At 41.2% G+C, this 19,788-nt stretch overlaps 1 protein-coding gene across 7 annotated transcripts in view; it reads right to left on the bottom strand.

Annotated features, from left to right (window-relative positions):
* SLC41A2 (solute carrier family 41 member 2) overlaps positions 1-19,788 on the bottom strand; it is a 127,375-nt gene that overhangs the window by 87,794 nt on the left and 19,793 nt on the right. For 6 of the 7 annotated variants that reach the window (XM_043881108.1, XM_043881114.1, XM_043881109.1 and 3 more), the window contains one exon: positions 11,457-12,181. In XM_043881108.1, coding sequence (XP_043737043.1) covers positions 11,457-12,011 — 555 coding nt within the window. In that variant the 5' untranslated portion in view covers positions 12,012-12,181. Of the gene's footprint in view, positions 1-11,456; positions 12,182-19,569; positions 19,730-19,788 lie in introns of those variants that run through there. The other variant, XM_043881112.1, reaches the window with a different exon arrangement.

Here is a 19,788-nt window from a genome sequence, read left to right as displayed (position 1 = left end):
AAAGTATGAATTCAAATTCCTTAGTGAGTAAGAGCTATTCAAAAATACCCACTTCATTTTGGGTGAAATGCAGTAACTGCATTTACACTTTAAGCTGTAAAATTTATGTGTGCAGAGTCATTTATAGCATTTCTTTAGTTACCCTTTTGATGTCTGCACAATCTGCAGTGATATCCCCTATGTTGTTCTGATACTGGTAATGTCTTCTCTTTTGGTTTTAATTGTCAGTCTGCTACAAATTGTCAGTTTTACTGATCTTTTGAAAGAATCAAATGCTTGTTTCACTGATTTTTTTTCTATTATCTTCCTGCTTTCAATGTCATTGAGTTTTGCTTTTATATTTATTATTTACTTTCTTCCGCTTGCTTTTGGTATATTCTATTCATTTTTTCTAAGCCTGAGATGGGAGCTTAGATTATTGATTTGAGATTTTTTTAAATTCTGAGGTATGCATTCAGTTCTATAAATTTCTATCTCTGGACCACTGCACATGTGACTCACAAATTTTGATGTTGTACTTTCATTTTCACTCAGTTCAATGTTTTGTTTTGTTTTTCATTTTTCTTGAGACTTCCTCTTCCACCAACAGATTATCTGAAAGTATACTGTTTCATCTCTGAAGATTTTTGCTGTTACTGCTTTCAAGTTTGATTACACTGTGGTCGAAGAACATACTCTGATTTCAATATTTTGAATTTGTTGAGGTTTCTGTGATGGCTCAGGATATGAACTATCTCTAAATATGATCAGTAAGAGCTTGAACAGAATGGCATTCTGCTGTTTTTTGGGTGGAGTGTTCTATAAATGTCAGTTAGATCTTGTTGATTGGTGCTGTTGTCAAATTCTTCTATAAGATCCACTATCTAGTTGTTCTATCAATTGCCGAGAGAAGAGTGCTGACGTCTCCAACTATAACTGTGGAGTTTTCTATTTCTCCTTCCAGGTCTCTTGGGGGCCTCTCATGATCAGCTGACAAGGTGAAATTCCCAGCACTCTACTTGCCCTTCTCTGATACTATCTTGGCTTAAGTACTACAGCACCTCATTCCAGCCTCCTTCACGCCACCCTGGCCCCCAGCTTTACTGAGGTATAACTGACAAACAGAACTGTAATATACTAAAGGGTACAGTAGGATGACTTAAAATACATACACATTATCAAAGGAATTCCACCAAACAGTTAATTAATACATTCATCACCTCACAGTTACTTTTTCTTTTTTCAGTGAGAATGCTTAAGACTTATTCTCTTAGCAAAACTCGAGTATACAATACAGTATTATCAACTGCAGTCACCATGCTGTACATTAGATCCTCAGAACACACTTAGCTCGTAAGTGAAAGTCTGTACCCTTTTACCCACGTCTCCCCATTTCCTTCACCCCCTCAGGCCCTGGCAATCACCATTCTACTCTCAGTTTTTATGACTTTGACTCTTCTTTGATAAGAGAGACCATGCAGTATTTGTCTTTCTCTATTTTATTTTACTTAGCAGAATGCCCTCCAGGCTCTGCTGAGGTGGCTGTGGGTGGGGCCACAGTTTTCTCTGTAGTGTTTGGCTAGAGTAGAGCAGTTATTATCTAAAACTTTTCTGTCTTGTTAGGGCGTTCCTCTCCTAGTCCTTTGGCTACAGAGACCAGACTTACGTTGGTTTGGCTTTGTCTGCCCTTGTTTGCATCTCTCTGCCGGCTCTTTTAGCCCCAAATCTGGGATATACGTGGGCTTTCCTGGCGGCTCAGATGGTAAAGAATCTGCCGCAATGCAGGTGACCCAGGTTTGATCCCTGGGTCGAGAAGCTCCCCTTGAGAAGGAAGTGGCTACCCACTTCAGTGTTCTTGCCTGGAGAATTCCATGGACAGAGGAGCCTGGTGGGCTACCGTCCGTGGGGGTCACAAAAAGTCAAACATGACCTGAGCGACTAACACTTTCACTTTCTGGGCTATATGAAGCAAAAGAAAACCTCCGGCACTCATCAATGTTTTGCTCCTTGAGCCCTAAGGGGCCTAGCCAGCCTCTTTCTTCTTTCTGCCTTTCAGAATCTTATGTGTGTTTTATATAAAGTTTCTGGGGTTTGGGGATACTTAATGGGAAGGAAAAGTGAAAGCATATTTACTGCAGCTTCCCAGAAGTAGAATTACATTTATTATTTTTGAAATAAAAACCAGAACCATTACATCACAGTGCTAGTGCCTTCCTCAGGTCACAGTTGTGTTAAAAGAGGAATTTTATCTTTAATACAAACTCTTAAAACTATAGCTATACCTTGTAAGGAGGGACAAATGTGATGTCCCTAGCTTTGCGAAATGAGAAACTGATGACAAAAATTTAATCTAACACTGATACTGTCCTCTTACCTTCTCTTTGCACTTTTTAAAACACACTGGTATTTAATCCACAAAACGTCAACACACCATCCCTTTCCTCTCTGATCTCTCTGCTTTATACATCAGAAAAACAGTGTTACTCAGAGTTCCAGGATCAGTGCATCACTCCATGTGAATTCTGAAACATAGACAAACTGCCTTAGCAGCGTAGTAATTAAGGAACACTTGAGAGTCATGCTATGGTTGATTTCAAAGGAAGATTCTTCAGCATTCCAACAATACCGTCTTCATAAAATACAAGAAGATCTTGGGGTTTTGTAGCCATCAGCTTCCAATAATATTCTAAGTATAAATTTACCTAGGAACTACTGGAAAGTCCAAAGGGATTAGCTCAGTTTACTTGTATTTCGTCTAGATGGATGGGTGGCTATCACTAATCCTACGTGACAGATAAAGTCTATAGACAAATCTGAGATACATATATAGCATGCTATACAGGGAGCAGGATTTATGCACATACAGGGCTCTGTCATTTACTAGCCGTATATGCGTATATTCTCGGGTAAATCACTTACAACTCTGTTCATTTTTAGGAAGGGAAGAAAAAACAAGGGGCTTGGATCAGGTGGTTTCTGAGGATTTCCGAATCTGACATCCTGTGACTTAAAACTCTTAAATTTGATTATCAAAATTCAGGGATCTTTACAACACAGGTAGAGTTTAATTTTATTTCATTCATTATATTATCAAGGAATCACCAAACATCTGCTCTGAATAAGGCATTAGGCTGGTGTTTTGGTCTGGGCCCTATTTGATGAAAGTGAAAGAGGAGAGTGAAAAAGCTGGCTTAAAGCTCAACATGCAGAAAACTAAGATCATGGCATCTGGTCCCATCGCTTCATGGCAAATAGATGGGGAAACAGTGGAAACAGTGTCAGACTTTATTTTTGGGGGCCCCAAAATCACTGCAGATGGTGATTGCAGCCATGAAATTAAAAGACGCTTACTCCTTGGAAGGAAAGTTATGACCAACCTAGATAGCATATTAAAAAGAAGAGACACTATTTTGACAACAAAGGTTCATCTAGTCAAGGCTATGGTTTTTCCAGTGGTCTTGTATGGATGTGAGAGTTGGACTGTGAAGAAAGCTGAGTGCCGAAGAATTGATGCTTTTGAACTGTGGTGTTGGAGAAGACTCTTGAGAGTCTCTTGGACAGCAAGGAGATCCAACCAGTCCATCCTAAAGGAGATCAGTCCTGGGTGTTCATTGGAAGGACTGCTGCTGAGGCTGAAACTCCAATACTTTGGCCACCTCATGAGAAGAGTTGACTCACTGGAAAAGACCCTGATGTTGGGAGGGATTGGGGGCAGGAGGAGAAGGGGATGACAGAGGATGAGATGGCTGGATGGCATCACCGACTCAATGGACATGAGTTTGAGTAAACTCCGGGAGTTGGTGATGGACAGGGAGGCCTGGTGTGCTGCGATTCATGGGGTTGCAAAGAGTCGGACACGACTGAGTGACTGAACTGAACTGAAATACTTAAATGGGACCAAAAACTATGTGGCCTAACTATTCTACCCAACCCCATTTACTAGCAAGAAAGGAACTTGGATTAGTTCAAATGATTAGTTCTCAAACTTTTACCCATAAGACTCTTTGCAACCCCATGGACTGTATAGTCCATGGAATTCTTCAGGCCAGACTACTGGAGTGGGTAGCCTTTGCCTTCTCCAGGGGATCTTCCCAACCCAGGGATCGAACCCAGGTCTCCCGCATTACAGCCGGATTCTTCACCAGCTGAGCCACAAGGGAAGCCTGTCAAGACATCAGGAATGCTTATACAGACTGCTGGGGCCCACCCTGATGGTTTCTGATTCAGAGGAACTGGAATGGAGCTTGAGAATTTGTGTATCTAACAAGCTCCCAGATGCTGCAGGTTCAAGGAGCACACCTGGAGAACCACTGATTCAGATAAAGTCCCATGTGTCAGGGGTCTCTGCTGTAACGCTGGTGCTCTTGCCTCTTCATACTCTTTCATCTCCATTTTCCTTGCAACAATATTCATTCCCTCTCTTTTGAGAAGCAGTTACATTCCTTTTTTTGTGTGTAGTTCTGGTAAAATTACTGATCTGAATGCCCCTCTGTTCCAGGGATAGAAATGTAAATTTAGCTGGGCTAGTCATCACCTACTGATCCTGGGGGTAAGCATGTGACCAAAGATAAGCCAACTACTGAGCTTTGCCCTAGAATTTGCCAACTTACAGAAGGCTAGCTCATTCTTTGCTTCTGTAATACAAACTAAAAGGATATGACCTCACAACTGTCAGCAGCCACCTGCAATAGGAGTGAATGAGGGCCACAAACAAAAGTTGAAGTGAAAGACAGAGAGAAGGTAATCATGAATTTAATCATAAATGTAAGTCCCAGATCTACTTATATCTGAGGTAGATATATATATATTTATCTAAACAGACTCACTGGAAAAGACCCTGATGCTGGGCAAGAATAAAGACAGGAGGAGAAGGGGACGACAGAGGATGAGATGGCTGGATGGCATTACCGACTCAATGGACATGAGTTTAAGCATGCTCCAGGAGTTGGTGATGGACAGGGAAGCCTGGTGTGTTGCAGTCCATGGGGTCACAAAGAGTCGGACACAACTGAGCGACTGAACTGAGCTGAACTGATCCAAAGATAAGCTAGGTTCCCTATAAATAAGGAGATGGTATAGTAGTTGAAAGCATGAGTTTTAGAGTAACAAACTTGGGTTTAATCCGTCCACTTACCACTTGTGTGACCTTAGGCAAATTTCTAAGCTTCATAAAATAAGAATAACATCACCTACTGGAGAGTCTTCCTTATGGGCATCAAATGAGAAAACTCATGCAGAGTCTTGACAGGGAACATTCATGCAAAGAATGATACTTGTTACTATTACACCACTTATGCAATGGTTATCTCCCAGGTACTATAACTGGTGCTTTATATGCTCTTCTACTAATCTGGGACCAAAAATGAATATAAAGGATGTTCAAGGCATAAGCACAAAGAGGTAGTTTAGACTGGCACAAAAGCTTACTCCTTTGGAAAATCTTGAATAAGTAAAAACAGGCATTCTATACTCCTACAGGTCTTTTTGCTATCTCTACAGAATTCCTATGGCACTCACTTTTTACCTCTATAGATACATGAACATACCTGCAACAAATAGAAAATCATTTTTTTAGAACTGTATCACTTAGAATAGTATTGGTCTGTGTGATTAGCCGCTTAGTCATGTCCAGCTCTTTGTGACGCCATGGACTGTAGCCCACCAGGTTCCTCTGTCGATGGAATTCTCCAGGCAAGAATACTGGCCTAGGTTGCCATTTCCTCCTCTAGGGGCTCTTCCCCACCCAGGGATCAAATCTGTGTCTCCTCTGTCTCCTGCATTAGCAGGCGGATTCTTTATCCACTGAGCCACCCAGGAAGCCCTTACAATAGCATTAAAAAGTATCAAATGACTAGAAATGACCCTAACTAAAAATGTAAAAGACTTTTGTTCAGAAACTGTAAAACATCAGTGAGGGGAATTAAAGATGACCTAAACAAATGGAGGACTATTATTCCACAAACATGGAACAACAGAGCCAGTTCGCCCCCTAATTATCTCTGAATCACAACTGCAACAACTTTTTTTGAAAACTGACATGTTTTACACTAAAAACATACATGGAAATGCAAAGGGAAAGAATAACCAAAACACTCTCCTGGAAGACTAAGGAGAGAAAATTCTCTACTAGATAGCAAGACTTACAGAGTAATGATGACAGTGTGGCTTTCAGACAAGAGACATAAATACACCTAAGGAACAGAATTGAGAGCCCAGAAGTAGCCCTACTCACAAACGGGCACTTGACTTACAACAAATATTTTAGTTATATGATAGTGAGGACACAAACGGAAATCCATGTGGAAAAGAAAAAATAGAACCCCTACCTCACACTCTATACAGAATGGATTCCAGGCAAGGAAAGATCAATGTGTAAAAGACAAAACAATGACACTTCGAGGAAGTATTATACAAGAATATCTTAATTCACAGGGTGTAGATAGATTTCTTAAACAGCAGGCAAAAAGCACGGACCATAGAAAAGTAGGGAAAAGAGGACTGTATAAAAATTAAGAACTTCTGCTCATCAAAACATACTACTGAGAGTAAAAAAAAAGCAAGCCGCCGGCGGGGGTGGGGGGGCGGCAGTTGGTGCAGAATATGTGTATTACATATAACTAAAGGGCTTGGGGCTTCCCTGGTGGCTAGATGGTAAAGAATCTGCCTGCAATGTAGGAGATCTGGGTTTGATCCCCAGGTTGGGAAGATCCTCTGGAGAAGGGGATGTTTACCCACTCCACTATTCTTGCCTGGGGAATCCCCAGGGACAGAGGAGCCTGGCGAACCACAGTCCACGGAGTCACAAAGAGTCAGACATGACTGAGCGACTAACACTTCCACTTTTCACTTTCACTAAAGGGCTTACATCTATAATATAAATATAACTCCTATAAATCAATAATAAAAAGAAAGCCAAACAACTATACATGAAAATGGGCAAAGAAACTTCACCAGTGATACACAAATGATCAGCAAACATCATCATAGGAAAATCCCACTTAAAACCTCAACATACCACCCCACATATGCCAGAATTTCTAAAATTAAAATGACCGCTAGGGCATCCCTGATGGCTCACTGGTAAAGAATCAACCTGAGACGTGGGTTCAATCCCTGATCTGGGAAGATGCCACATGCCGCGGAGCAACAAAGCCTGTGCATCACAACCACCGAGCCTGTGCTCTGGAGCCCGCTGAGCCACACTGCTGAGCCCACGTGCTGCGGCCACTGAAGCCCGAGCGCCCTAAGTCTGTGCAAGAGAAGCCACTGCAGTGAGAAGCCCGCACACCACAACGAGAGAGCAGCCCCAACGCACCACAACTAGAGCAAAAGCCAGCCCAGCAACAAAGACCAAGAAGAGTCAAAAATAAATACGTAAGTACATTAAAATCATTTTGGACTTCCCTTGTACCTCAGTTGGTAAAGAATCTGCCTGCAATGCAGGAGACCCGGGTTCAATTCCTGGATCGGGAAGATCCCCTAGAGAAGGAAATGGCAACCCACTCCAATATTCTTGCCTGGAGAATCTCATGGACAGAGGAGCCTGGCAGGCTACAGTCCATGGCATTACAAGAGTCGGACACAACTTAGAGACTACACCACAAAATCATTTTAAAAAAGACTGCTGATACCTTGTATAAATAATAACATAGGACAGCGGAACTGCTCATATACGGCTACATTTGTCTGTAAATTGGTACAACCACTTTGGAAAACCATTTGACAAATACTACATTTAAATACCTGCATATTCTAAGACCTAGAGATTCCATTTCTACCTATCTACCCAAGAGAAATGCATGTAGAAGTACACCAAGAGCCTGGAAACACCGTTCAGCCCGAAGCCCATCAACAGTAGGATGCACTGAAGAAAACAGCAGGATGGATAAATTGTGATGTATGTACACTGGATTACAACACAGCAATAAAAATACATGACCAACAGTTTTCTAAAACTTACATAATGTTGACCCAAAAAACCCAAACATATAGGTATACTCCATACTTCCACTGCATAAATTTTAAAAAAGAATTAAGTAAACCCAAGCAATGGTGTTTAATAATACACACTTATAAAGACAAAAAAGTACTAAGAAATATCAGGTTATTGATTATTTTTGGTGATGGAGAAAAAAGAAAAGCTTTTGTAAGGGAGCACCGATGAAGACTAACGAAATACAGCTAAGATTCTATTTGTTGACCCAAGTGACCATCATATGGTTATTTGTGTCATGAAAGTTCACTGAGCTGTATATTTCTGCTTCTTACACTCTATATATTTTAAACGTCACAATCTAATAAGTTTTGAAAACCTCATCAAATTAAATCCTTCAAAACATTTACATTATACCTTCATGCTTTTTAACAGCAAAGTTTAACACTATGAAGTTCTTAGGGCTAGCAGTGTTAAACGTTCATAAAATCATAAAAGAAGGGCTTCCATGGTGGCTCGGTGGTGAAGAGTCCGCCTGCCCATGCAGGAGACACGGGTCTGATTTCTGATCCGGGAAGATCCCACAGGCTGTGGCACAATGAAGCCTGTGCACAACTAATGAACATGCGCTCTGGACAACCCGGGACCCAAAACTACTGAAGCCCGTGCATCTGAGAGCCCATGCTCCGCAACGGAAGAAGCTCCTGCAGAGAGAAGCCCGGGCGCTGCAGCCAGAGAGCAGCCCTGCCCTCGGCAACCACAGACAAGCCCGCACGCAGCGGCAAAGACACAGCACGAGCCACAAACACACAAATCAGGAACAAATTTATAATTCACAAAAGCAACTTTTCCCAATTACACACAAGCTCTTCTCTCAAATACCAAGAAATCGGTGAGCATACACCAGAGGAAGGGACATAATGAGTTATGTAACTGTTCTACCTAACAATCTATACACACTAACATATTTTTCCTACAGATGTTATCATGCTATATATAGCTAACTGTTGAGTGTTTCTTCTGAATAACTATCACCAAAAAGTCAGAAAAAAAAGTCAACCCAAAACATTATATTCATTTTAGCAGTTATGATGCTATGGTAATAATTTAAAACAACCATATTTCAAGTGTACAGATAGGTTTGGTTCCCCCTTTAGTATTATAGTCTATTCAAAAATTCAAAATACTTTACAGTTCTTTTCATATCTTTTTTCCACCTGATGGTATAAAAATTATGTTTCTATTTAGATAAAATGTACATTTTCCATTTAGATAAAAATCTTACGTGTTTAAAAGTGTCTTAGAGTCATAAATGACCTGAGATTTCCTTTAGAGAGCAAACAATGGAAGAGAAAGGCACATTACGATAATGTATCTAACACTTTCCTAGAGACAATCTTTTTCTGAGGAATGAAAATTGATAGTAACAGAATGCTACCTTTTTACAATGTACTATGTTAGAAAGGTAATTAATTAACAGGTAATTTTGTAACTTTATATAATACTACATTAAGAACTCCTACAAGTAAATAAGTAATATACACATTTTTAAATGGATAAAAGAAAGAACAAGATAACGGAGGAGTAGGTGGACGTGGAGTACATCTCTCTCCAGGGATACATCAGGAATACACCTTCAGACACAGAAGTTCATGCAGAACACCAGCTGAGAGCGGACAGGAGTGCCTGACCAGCGGAAAATAATATATAGAAGCACGCAAAACTTGGTAAGACGAAGGAACTAGGGGGAAAACAGGAGTGTTAGTAGGACTGGACCTGCCCTCAGGGTGGGGGAACTGAAGCAGGAGTCCGATCCCCATATCGGGGCAATTATCTGAGTCAGAGAAAAAACATTTAAGACTGTGAAACAGCTGATCTGTGGCGGCCTAAATGGAATGAGAATCAGACCGTCCTTGCCCCAGCCATACACACCCCGGACAGGGATGCAGATCCCCTGGAAGGGTCAGCGGCTGGGAGCTGGAGTTTAGGGATTGTGGAGCAATTCCAGGGCGAGGGTTGCTGCTGACTTTAGAGAGACAGATCGAGGGGATGTGAGGGAGGAGACTGTGGTGGGAAATGCCTGTGGAAGGCATGGAAGCCAGGCAGCCATGGAAGCAAGGCGATACTGCTGAGGCCTGCGTAGGAGATGGAGCCATCCCCATGGCCTCTCTCTCCCCATGTGCCAGCATCCGCAGCTGAACTATAGAGAGATGTATGGGAAGAGTAACATGGAAACTTACGTTACCATATGTAAAATAGATAACCAACGGGAATTTGCTGTCTGGCTCAGGAAACTCAAACAGGGGCTCTGTATCAACCTAGAGGGGTGGGATGGGGAGGGAGATGGGAGGGAGGTTCAGAAGGGAGGGGATATATGTATACCTGTGGCTGATTCATGCTGAGTTTTGACAGAAAACTCTACAAAGCAATTAAATTATCCTTCAGTAAAATATAAATTAAAAAGAAAAAAAAAAAACCTTAAAAAAATGGATAAGATACAAAAAAGTAATTCATATAAGAAGCATTCACAGAAAAGGTAAGAATGGCCAATAAACATATGAAAAGAGGCTAAAACATTAATAGTAATTAATGTTAATTAAAATAGGATAACATTTTCCTATCAACTGGCAAAAATGAAAAAGATCAAGAACATCAAATGTTGATAAGGGTATGGAAAAATAAAAGTATTTACATATTTCTGGAAGGACTACAAATTGGTACAAACTTTTTGAAAGGCAATTTGACAATACCTATGAAATTTTAAACACACACACCTGCTCTAATACCCAACAATCCCATTTTTAAAATCTATCTTATGAAAAAATTAGTATGAGTCTATAAAGATAAATTTGTAAGGATATTTGTTATAGTACCAGCATAGGAGAATGAATAAGTAAATTTTGGTATATATATACATATAATGAAAATATCAAGCACTATTTTTAAAATGCTAAATATCCTTTTTACTAATTTAGAAACATGTCCAAGATATATTAATAAGCAGTGAAAATAAACTGAGAAAAATACATATGGAATTTAATTTTTATTTAAAAAAAAAACCCTCTGCACATATGCTTGTATATAAGCACGGAAAAGTCGTCTGCAAGTAAACTCTTAACAATGGTAACCTCCAGAGGGGAAGAGAGTTTTAATTTGGAGATGAGGAGCAGGACTTTTTATTGTTGACTCAATACTCTGCATTGTTTGAGTTCATTTTAATGAACATACATTATTTTTTATTTTTAAAACAGGGATGTATTTAAATATATTGAGTTATTCATTTAGCTGATTTACCCTATTTGGGATTACTTTATATTTAATATTTTATGAAGAATTACTTTATGGTCAGAATCAGACAATTCTCTTAGAATTTCTAAAGGAAGACAAACAAAAGATACCTAGAAAGAGCAGATTCTCCACCAGAGTCCGCATCAGTTCATTTTAAGTAAGGGATAAATTAAAACTAAATATAACGTCTGCGATTAGTAACTGACACAACACACTTTAAACAACAAAGCCAGTGAAATCAAAGATGAAAACCCACCTGCACTATGTCCAAAACCATGCCAGCCGAGACTGTCCCAAAGCCAGCCAACAGAAACGGCACCAGGATCTGCAGTGCCATGACACCACTGGACTCCTTTGGTAACTTCTGGCTTGTCTCCACAATGACATCTTCATCACCATCACTAGACCCATCGTCATCTTGCAGCATGGCTGTAGTTTCTGAAGCCTCCCTTCCATCACAGTAATTGTAGTTGGCATAGTCATCATACTTTTGGCTACAGCTTGACGGCGTGTGCCCACTGTTGCCATGAAAAGACTGCTCCGAGAAACTGTGATATTCCATGTGCTGTTCGGATCTATTACTGAAAGTCTGCGCTGCAGGTGATAACCCATCTTGCCAAATGCTATTTCCTTTTTTGTGCCTGTCTTCCTGGTTTTTCTGGTATATTACTGGAACCATACTCAGCAGTAAGTTTAAAAACTTATCAGACTGAATTGTATTTAAACTTAAAGTCCAGTCCACAAAACCTCCTCCACTGCTTCGACCACCACTTGATTTATTAATAATAGATCTTCCTTTACTATTAGTCATATTGTCATTGCAAAAGACCCTGTTTGCCTTAGATCTCAAGCTTCGTGAACCAGAGCAGATGAATCAGAACCACACGAACGCTGGTGTAAATTAAGATGTTGACTTCATTGTGCAGAAAACAGCACTTCCACTAAGAGAAGATGTTTAGAAGTTCCACAGAGGGACTGGATCTGGAAAAATAAAATAATTTTCAAAAGTCAGAACAACTATCTTGATAACTCATAGTTAAAGGTATAAAATACACATGTTCTTAAACAAACCCTGAGGTACTGACATTATACTCTGTGGGCTTAACACATAACTGGTCTGTGCCATGCAACTGCTTAGGATCTTTCCAACCCAGGGATCAAAACCACAAGGGAAGCCCAAGATTACTGAAGGGGGTAGCCTATCCCTTCTCCAGCGAATCTTCCCAACCTAGGAATCGAACTAGGGTCTCCTGCATTGCAGGCGGATTCTTTACCAACTGAACTATCAGGGAAGCCCTTCAAATGTCTTCAATGTCTCTGCAATTCTACAAAAGACAAATTTATTAAAGTAATAGCTTTCATTACTTATACTGAAGTCTCAGAATTAAATTGCTACCACCATTTCCATATGTCAGCCCGACAAAGGTAAAATATATGACATTATATTTTAAATATATTAAATAATATGTTACTTTATCTCCAACTTAATACAGTATACATTTTGCTATTAAAATATGAAGAAACAATGATAATGTCTGCCATAAAATTACTTGATAAATATCCTAAATAGTGTACATGGTATTTATTTTACATGTAAAACTAGGTTGTCATATTTGTAGTTCTAACAAAAAAAATTCATTCTAGTTGATTTAGGGATATAATAGTGTTACCTAAGAAATAAATAAAATGAAAAGGAATTACAAAGAATCACTTAATCCTATTTTGCAAGCCAACCAAAAGCAAGTTTTTAATGCCCTTCTCAAAGTTAGCTCTGACCTTCAATCTGAGTAGGTTTCTGATTGGCTAGTCAGTGATGAGATTCTCTCTCTAAAGATCTTAAACTAGAGACACACAGTGTAAGCTTTCCATCCTAAAGTCCTGAATATTCACTGGAAGGACTGATGCTGAAGCTGAAACTCCAATACTTTGGCCACTGATTCAAAGAACTGACTCATTGGAAAAGACCCTGATGCTGAGAAAGACTGAAGGCAGGAGGAGAAGGGGATGATAGAGGATGAGATGGTTGGATGGCATCAGTAACTCGATGGACATGAGTTTGAGCAAGCTCCGGGAGATGGTGTGGACAAGGAGGCCTGGCATGCTGCAGTCCATGGGGTCACAAAGAGTCGGATGCTGTTGAACAACTGAACTAAAGTGTAAGCTAGTTTGAGAATGACAGACACTGAAGTTGTGAGGTCATATATCACCTGCCCAGGTACAGAGTCTGACTCTTTGGATAGCTGCCACCAAGGTACAGAGGTTTTCAAAGTTATTAGAGTGGGCCTAAGGCTGCAGGTGTTTCTCAGGAACACCCAGCCCTATCTTACACCTCCAAGAGCATTCAAGATCAACTAATTAGCCCTGATTTGATAAGGGACAGAGAGCCCCACTGCCTAACTGGACTGTTCACCCACCAAACTAGACTAAGAACTGTTGCTGCTATACTGCTGCTTTTAATGAAAACCATTCTATTCTTCAATATTTGTTTTCAACTTCTTAGAATGCCAATCTCCTCTCCTTGGATAGGAAGATCAATGCAAAAATTGGCAAAGGGAAAAAAGAAAAGGGGCTATGTCAGGGGAAAGTGGATGCTAGGGCCTGGTTCATCTACTTCATCATTCACTCACTTGCTTTCTCTTGTGATTATAGACGGGTCTGGGAATTCCTGTGGGGGGAAAGTCTCAACATGTAGATTCTAGGACTCCAGACCTACTGGCTCAGAATCTGTTTGAGGCATAGAAATCCTTTTTTTTTTTTTTCTTTATACTCCCCAAGTGATTACAGTACAGACATTATGTGGACTTGCAGAGAATCCAATGAGATGAAGTACTAGATGCCATTTTTGCCTCTGGCAGGTGGATCGGTATACAAACTCAGTGTTTAAAGAGAATCAAATGAACGGAAACAATGTCCAGAATGAAACAAGAAGAAACCAAGCAATCCAGAGAGGAGGACAGATGGCTCCTTGAGGACCTTCCATGTAAGAAGAGGCTCAGCTGTATGTCTGAAACTTGGGAGGTTGCCAGCAGCCTTACATGAGTCAGATTGCGTGGGTTTCTGTTCCTTAAACCAATTTGCCTCCTTTTAAATAGTGAGCACTTCACTGCCCGAAAGAGATCTCTAATCAAACAAAAAACAGAACAAACTTTTAAGACAGTCTATTCCACTGAAGGGCCAGTGATGGACATAGGCAATTTCTTCTTCCTCTTGAAGCAGAACTATAAAGTAATCAAACTGGAAATGCAGAGAAATGTAGATGATAGTATGTATATTACCACTCAGTCAGCATTCACCTCAAAATGCATGGTCAGGAAACTTAACCAACTAACCCTAAATAGAAAAATGGAGGGAAGACAAAAAGGGGGGTGGGGGAAGGAATTCTCCAGAAAGTTATCTCTCTTAGAATACCTGCAGGGCATGGCTAAGCAGAGTCTACACTGAGTTGGCCAGAGGGATCCAGATGCATCCAGCTCACACACTTTTGCCCCTGGTATTCTTTCTCAAGGGAAGCTATGAAGAAGGTGAGATGGAGACACAGATATTCAGCCGGTCCAGTGGGCAGAGACCAGACAGAACTTTGGGGTAACTTTAAAACAATGCCTCCTGGAGAAAGGAAGCCACAGGTGTGGAGCCTCGTGCTGGCTTTCAACCCCACTCCCTCCCCTCAGCCAAGCACCGTCACACACTGCGGAACCTGCACGGCTTTACACAACACACCGGGAAGCTGAGTGAAGCAGAAACCACGCTTAAAGGGCATAAAAAACACATGCTTTTGTTGTTTCCTCAGCATCTTTTCCCAACTTTTCAGCTTACAGTAGCTCCATTTCCCACGTGAAATCACACTTGCCTCGCCTATGAGGCGCTGGTATGCCCAGTAATCAAACTTCCCTGCCCTCCAGACCACATACTGACAACCGCCTGGGGCAGGCCTGAGTCCTACCCTGGAATTTCACATTCCTGTCGCCTTATGATTTCCTGAATGGCTGACGGATGCCAACAAAAGAGGCACTACTTCTTCTTCAAGGATTTTACCTTGTGGTGGAGAGGAAAAACAATCAGGTGAGCAAACAAGTAAAGGAGATAATTTATGATAAAGGCAATGAAGGAAACAGTTGATACAGCAAAGAGTGAATGACTTACAGGGCTACTTCAGAGGGGGAGGCCTCTGGAAGAGTGTTTTCTCAGGACCTCCCTGGTGGTCCAGGGACTAAAACTCTGCACTCTCAATGCAGGGGCCAGGGTTCAATCCCTCGTCACGGAACTAGATCCCACATGCTGCAACCAAAGATCCTGCATGCCAAAACTAAGACCCAGTGCAGCCAAATGAATAAATTAATTCCTTTAAAAAAGAGTGTTTTCTCACTTCGCTTTTGAATGAGATAATTCTGAGATTTGTCACTATATTTTCATCCTCCAAAAGCTCCCTCCATCACCACTACCACCATTTGCACTTGGAGGAAAGCTCATCCATCCACAGAAACGGAGAATCACAGCTAGGAGATGTTGAGAGGGTTCTGATAACACTACACGATTAGGACATCTCATTTATTTAAAGCCCATTCCATCCCGGTTCTTCCCAGTTTTATGGGCCAATAAATCTCCATTGCTTAAGCTAGGCTAAATGGCGCTTCTGTCGTAACATCTGTTTGTAAAATAGTGCAATTTGGAAGTACTAAGAATTACCTTGCTACAAGTGCATGCCATAGACCACATACCACAATCTTGCACTGAGAAAAATGTGCTAATTTTTATTTATCCTTCATTTTATCCAGCTAATGAGTGATCGGTTAGTCTAATGCTTGCAGACTGACAAGGTCTATAAAGGTCTATTATCTCCCTTAAAGACTTCTTGAATTTTCTTCCTTTAAAGAAGTCACTTAGAAACTCGCTGAATAATGACTACAATCAAATTACTTTGAAGTTGATTTAAAATGGGTAATGTACACGTACGGCACTAAATAAAAAATCAGTTGGATTGCTCTATATTGCTCTTCATCCATAAATGAGTGAAAATTACTGAAAAATTTAAGAATAAGTAAATAGAATTGGGCAAAGTTTCCCTAGTTTTATGTGCTGTAAGTGAAAGAATATCAGTGGAGATCTTTACGGGTCACAGGTTCAATCCCTGGGTTGGAAAGATCCCCTGGAGTAGGAAATGGCAACCCACTCCAGGATTCTTGTCCAGAAAACCCTCTGAACAAAGGAGCCTGTGGGCCTGCAGACCCCCAGCCCCCCATCACTCTCTGTGATGGAATCAGAGCCGGACACGACTGAGCGCTGAGCACAGGAAACAGCGGCATCAGCGTGGCCTGGATGGTGATGAGAAACGCAGGCTCTCAGTTCCCAAGCAGAACCCAACCTGCTGGATCACACCCTGTGCTCACAGTATCAACACCATCTCCATATGCTTTGCCTCCCTGGTAGTTCAGTCAGTAAAGAATCTGCCGACAATTCAGAAGACCCGGGTTCAATTCCTGGGTTGGGAAGATCCCCTGGAGAAGGGCATGGCAACCCACTGACTCCACTATTCTTGCCTGGAGAATTCCATGGACAGAGGAGCCTGGCAGGCTACCATCCATGGGTTCTCAAAGAGTAGGACACGACTGGACGACTAAAACACATACCATGTGCTTTATGTAAACATGGCAATTTAAGAAGCACCTCCCTGAACATCCAAAAGAATTTGTATTTATACACATTAGACTAAAAATTAGATGTTGTCAGACTTTCAGATGTGAACAAAGACCTGAGTACTGGTAACACATAGACCACCACTAGTGGGAGCTGAAACTGTACAACCACTTTGGAAAACAACGTGGTCTGATTTACTGAAGAAATTGAAGACGCATACATACGTGCCACATTCCAACAACTCCACACCAAAGTCCATACCCTGAAGCAACTCTTGCTTTGTACCCAGAAGACGCATAAAAGAATATCCTTAGCAACATTTTCATATTAGCAGAAAAAGAAAAGAAAAAATTAGAATTAACACAATAAAAGATAAATTGTGGGATATTCACACAATGGAATCTATGAAGGAGGGGATTATGCTGCTGCTGCTGCCAAGTCGCTTAAGTTGTGTCCAACTCTGTGTGACCCCATAGACAGCAGCCCACCAGGCTCCCGTCCCTGGGATTCTCCAGGCAAGAACACTGGAGTGGGTTGCCATTTCCTTCTCCAATGCAGGAAAGTGAAAAGTGAAAGTGAAGTCGCTCAGTCGTGTCCGACTCTTAGCGACCCCATGGACTGCAGCCCACCAGGCTCCTCCGCCCATGGGATTTTCCAGGCGAGAGTACTGGAGTGGGGTGCCATTGCCTTCTCCAGAGGGGATTATAAGCAAGCACAAATTTCAAGAGAATGGTTACATTTGTGGAAGTAGTACAAAAACCACACAGAGAGCTCCAAAGCTAGCGGTTATATTTTTTAAGCTGGGGAGCAGATCCCTGAATGTTTGTTATTGTTCTTTAGTTCAGTTCAGTCACTCAGTTGTATCTGACTCTGTGACCCCATGGACTGCAGCACACCAGGCTTCCCTGTCCATCACCGACTCCCGAAGCTTGCTCAGACTCATGCCCATCAAGCAGCTGATGCATCCAACCATCTCATCCTCTATTGACCCCTTCTCCTGCTTTCAATTTTTCCCAGCATGAGGGTCTTTTTCAATGAGTCAGTTTTTCGCATCAGGTGGCCAAAGTATTGGAAGTTCAGCTTCAGCATCAGTCCTTCCAATAAATATTCAGGACTGATTTCCTTTAGAAAGGACTGGTTTACTCTCCCTGACGTCCAAGGGACTCTCAAGAGTCTTCTCCAACACCACAGTTCAAAAGCATCAATTCTTTGGTGCTCAGCTTTCTTTTCAGTCCAACTCTCACATCCATACATGACTACTGGAAAAACCATAGCTTTGACTAGACAGACCTTTATTGGCAAGTAATGTCTTTACTTTTTAATATGCTATCTAGGTTGGTCATAGCTTTTCTTCTAAGGAGCAAGTGTCTTTTAATTTCATGGCTGCAGTCACCATCTGCAGTGATTTTGGAGCCCAAAAAAATAAAGTCTGTCACTGTTTCCACTGTTCCCCCATCTATTTGCCATGAGTGATGGGACCAGATGCCATGATCTTAGTTTTCTGAATGTTGAGTTTTAAGCCAACTTTTTCACTCTCCTCTTTCACTTTCATCAAGAGGCTCTCTTTAATTCTTCTTTGCTTTCTGCCATAAGGGTGGTGTCATCTGCACATCTGAGGTTATTGATATTTCTCCCAGCAATCTTGATTCCAGCTTGTGCTTCACCCAGCCTGGCATTTCTCATGATGTACTCTGCATATAAGTTAAATAAGCAGGTTACAATATACAACCTTGAGTCCTCCTTTCCCGATTTGGAACCAGTCTGTTGTTCCATTGCCAGTTCTAACTGTTGCTTCTTGACCTGCATACAGATTTCTCAACTCTTTAAGAATTTTCCACAGTTTGTTGTGACTCACACAGTCAAAGGCTTTGGCGTAGTCAGTAAAGCAGAAATAGATGTTTTTCTGGAACTCTCTTGCTTTTTTGATGATCCAATAGATGTTGGCAATTTCATCTCTGGTTCCTCTGCCTTTTCTAAATCCAGCTTGAACATCTTGAAGTTCATGGTTCATGTACCATTGAAGCCTGGCTTTGAGAATTTTGAGCATTACTTTGCTAATGTGTGAGATGGGTGCAATAGTGCAGTAGTTTGAACATTCTTTGGCATTGCCCTTCTTGGAATTGGAAAGAAAACTGACCTTTTCCAGTCCTGTGGCCACTGCTGAGTTTTCCAAATTTGCTGGCATATTGAGTACAGCACTTTCACAGCATCATCTTTTAGGATTTGAAATAGCTCAACTGGAATTCCATCACCTCCACTAGTTTTGTTCATAGTGATGCTTCCTAAGGCCCACTTGACTTCACATTCCAGGATGTCTGGCTCTAGGGGGCTGATCACACCATCATGGTTATCTGGGTCATGAAAATCTTTTTTGTATAGTTCTTTTGTGTATTCTTGCCACCTCTTCTTAATATCTTCTGCTTCTGTTAGGTTCATATCATTTCTGTCCTTTATTGTGGCCATCTCTGCATGAAATGTTCCCTTGGTATCTCTAATTTTCTTGAAGGAGTCTCTAGTCTTTCCCATTCTATTGTTTTCCTCTATTTCTTTGCATTGATCACTGAGGAAGGCTTTCTTACCTCTCCTTGCTATTCTTTGGAACTCTGCATTCAAATGGAACATTTTCATTATTTGGCATGCGTGCTTCAGTCTGAATGATACTGTGACAGATTTTATTACTTCCCATTATTGCTTCCCTCCTGTAAGAGGACTGTCATCTCTGCTTGTTGCCAAATTACCTGCAGGGAGTATGTGAAGATTACACTGCCTCATCTCTACCGACATCAGGTCTGGGCAGACGACTCAGGAAGCAACAACATCTACAAAGAGAAGCAGTTCAACTCTGCCTTCTTTTCCCTCCAATGTGGGAACGACATGTCCTAGGTTCAGACTGGGTCCTGGGACAAAGAAAACACCCAGAACTACAGGTACTGAAGCTCATCTGCAGCAACCTACGG

Source organism: Cervus elaphus, chromosome 22 (assembly GCF_910594005.1).
Source record: "Cervus elaphus chromosome 22, mCerEla1.1, whole genome shotgun sequence".
Taxonomy (NCBI): domain Eukaryota; kingdom Metazoa; phylum Chordata; class Mammalia; order Artiodactyla; family Cervidae; genus Cervus; species Cervus elaphus.
This window is presented reverse-complemented; position numbering and strand designations above follow the sequence as displayed.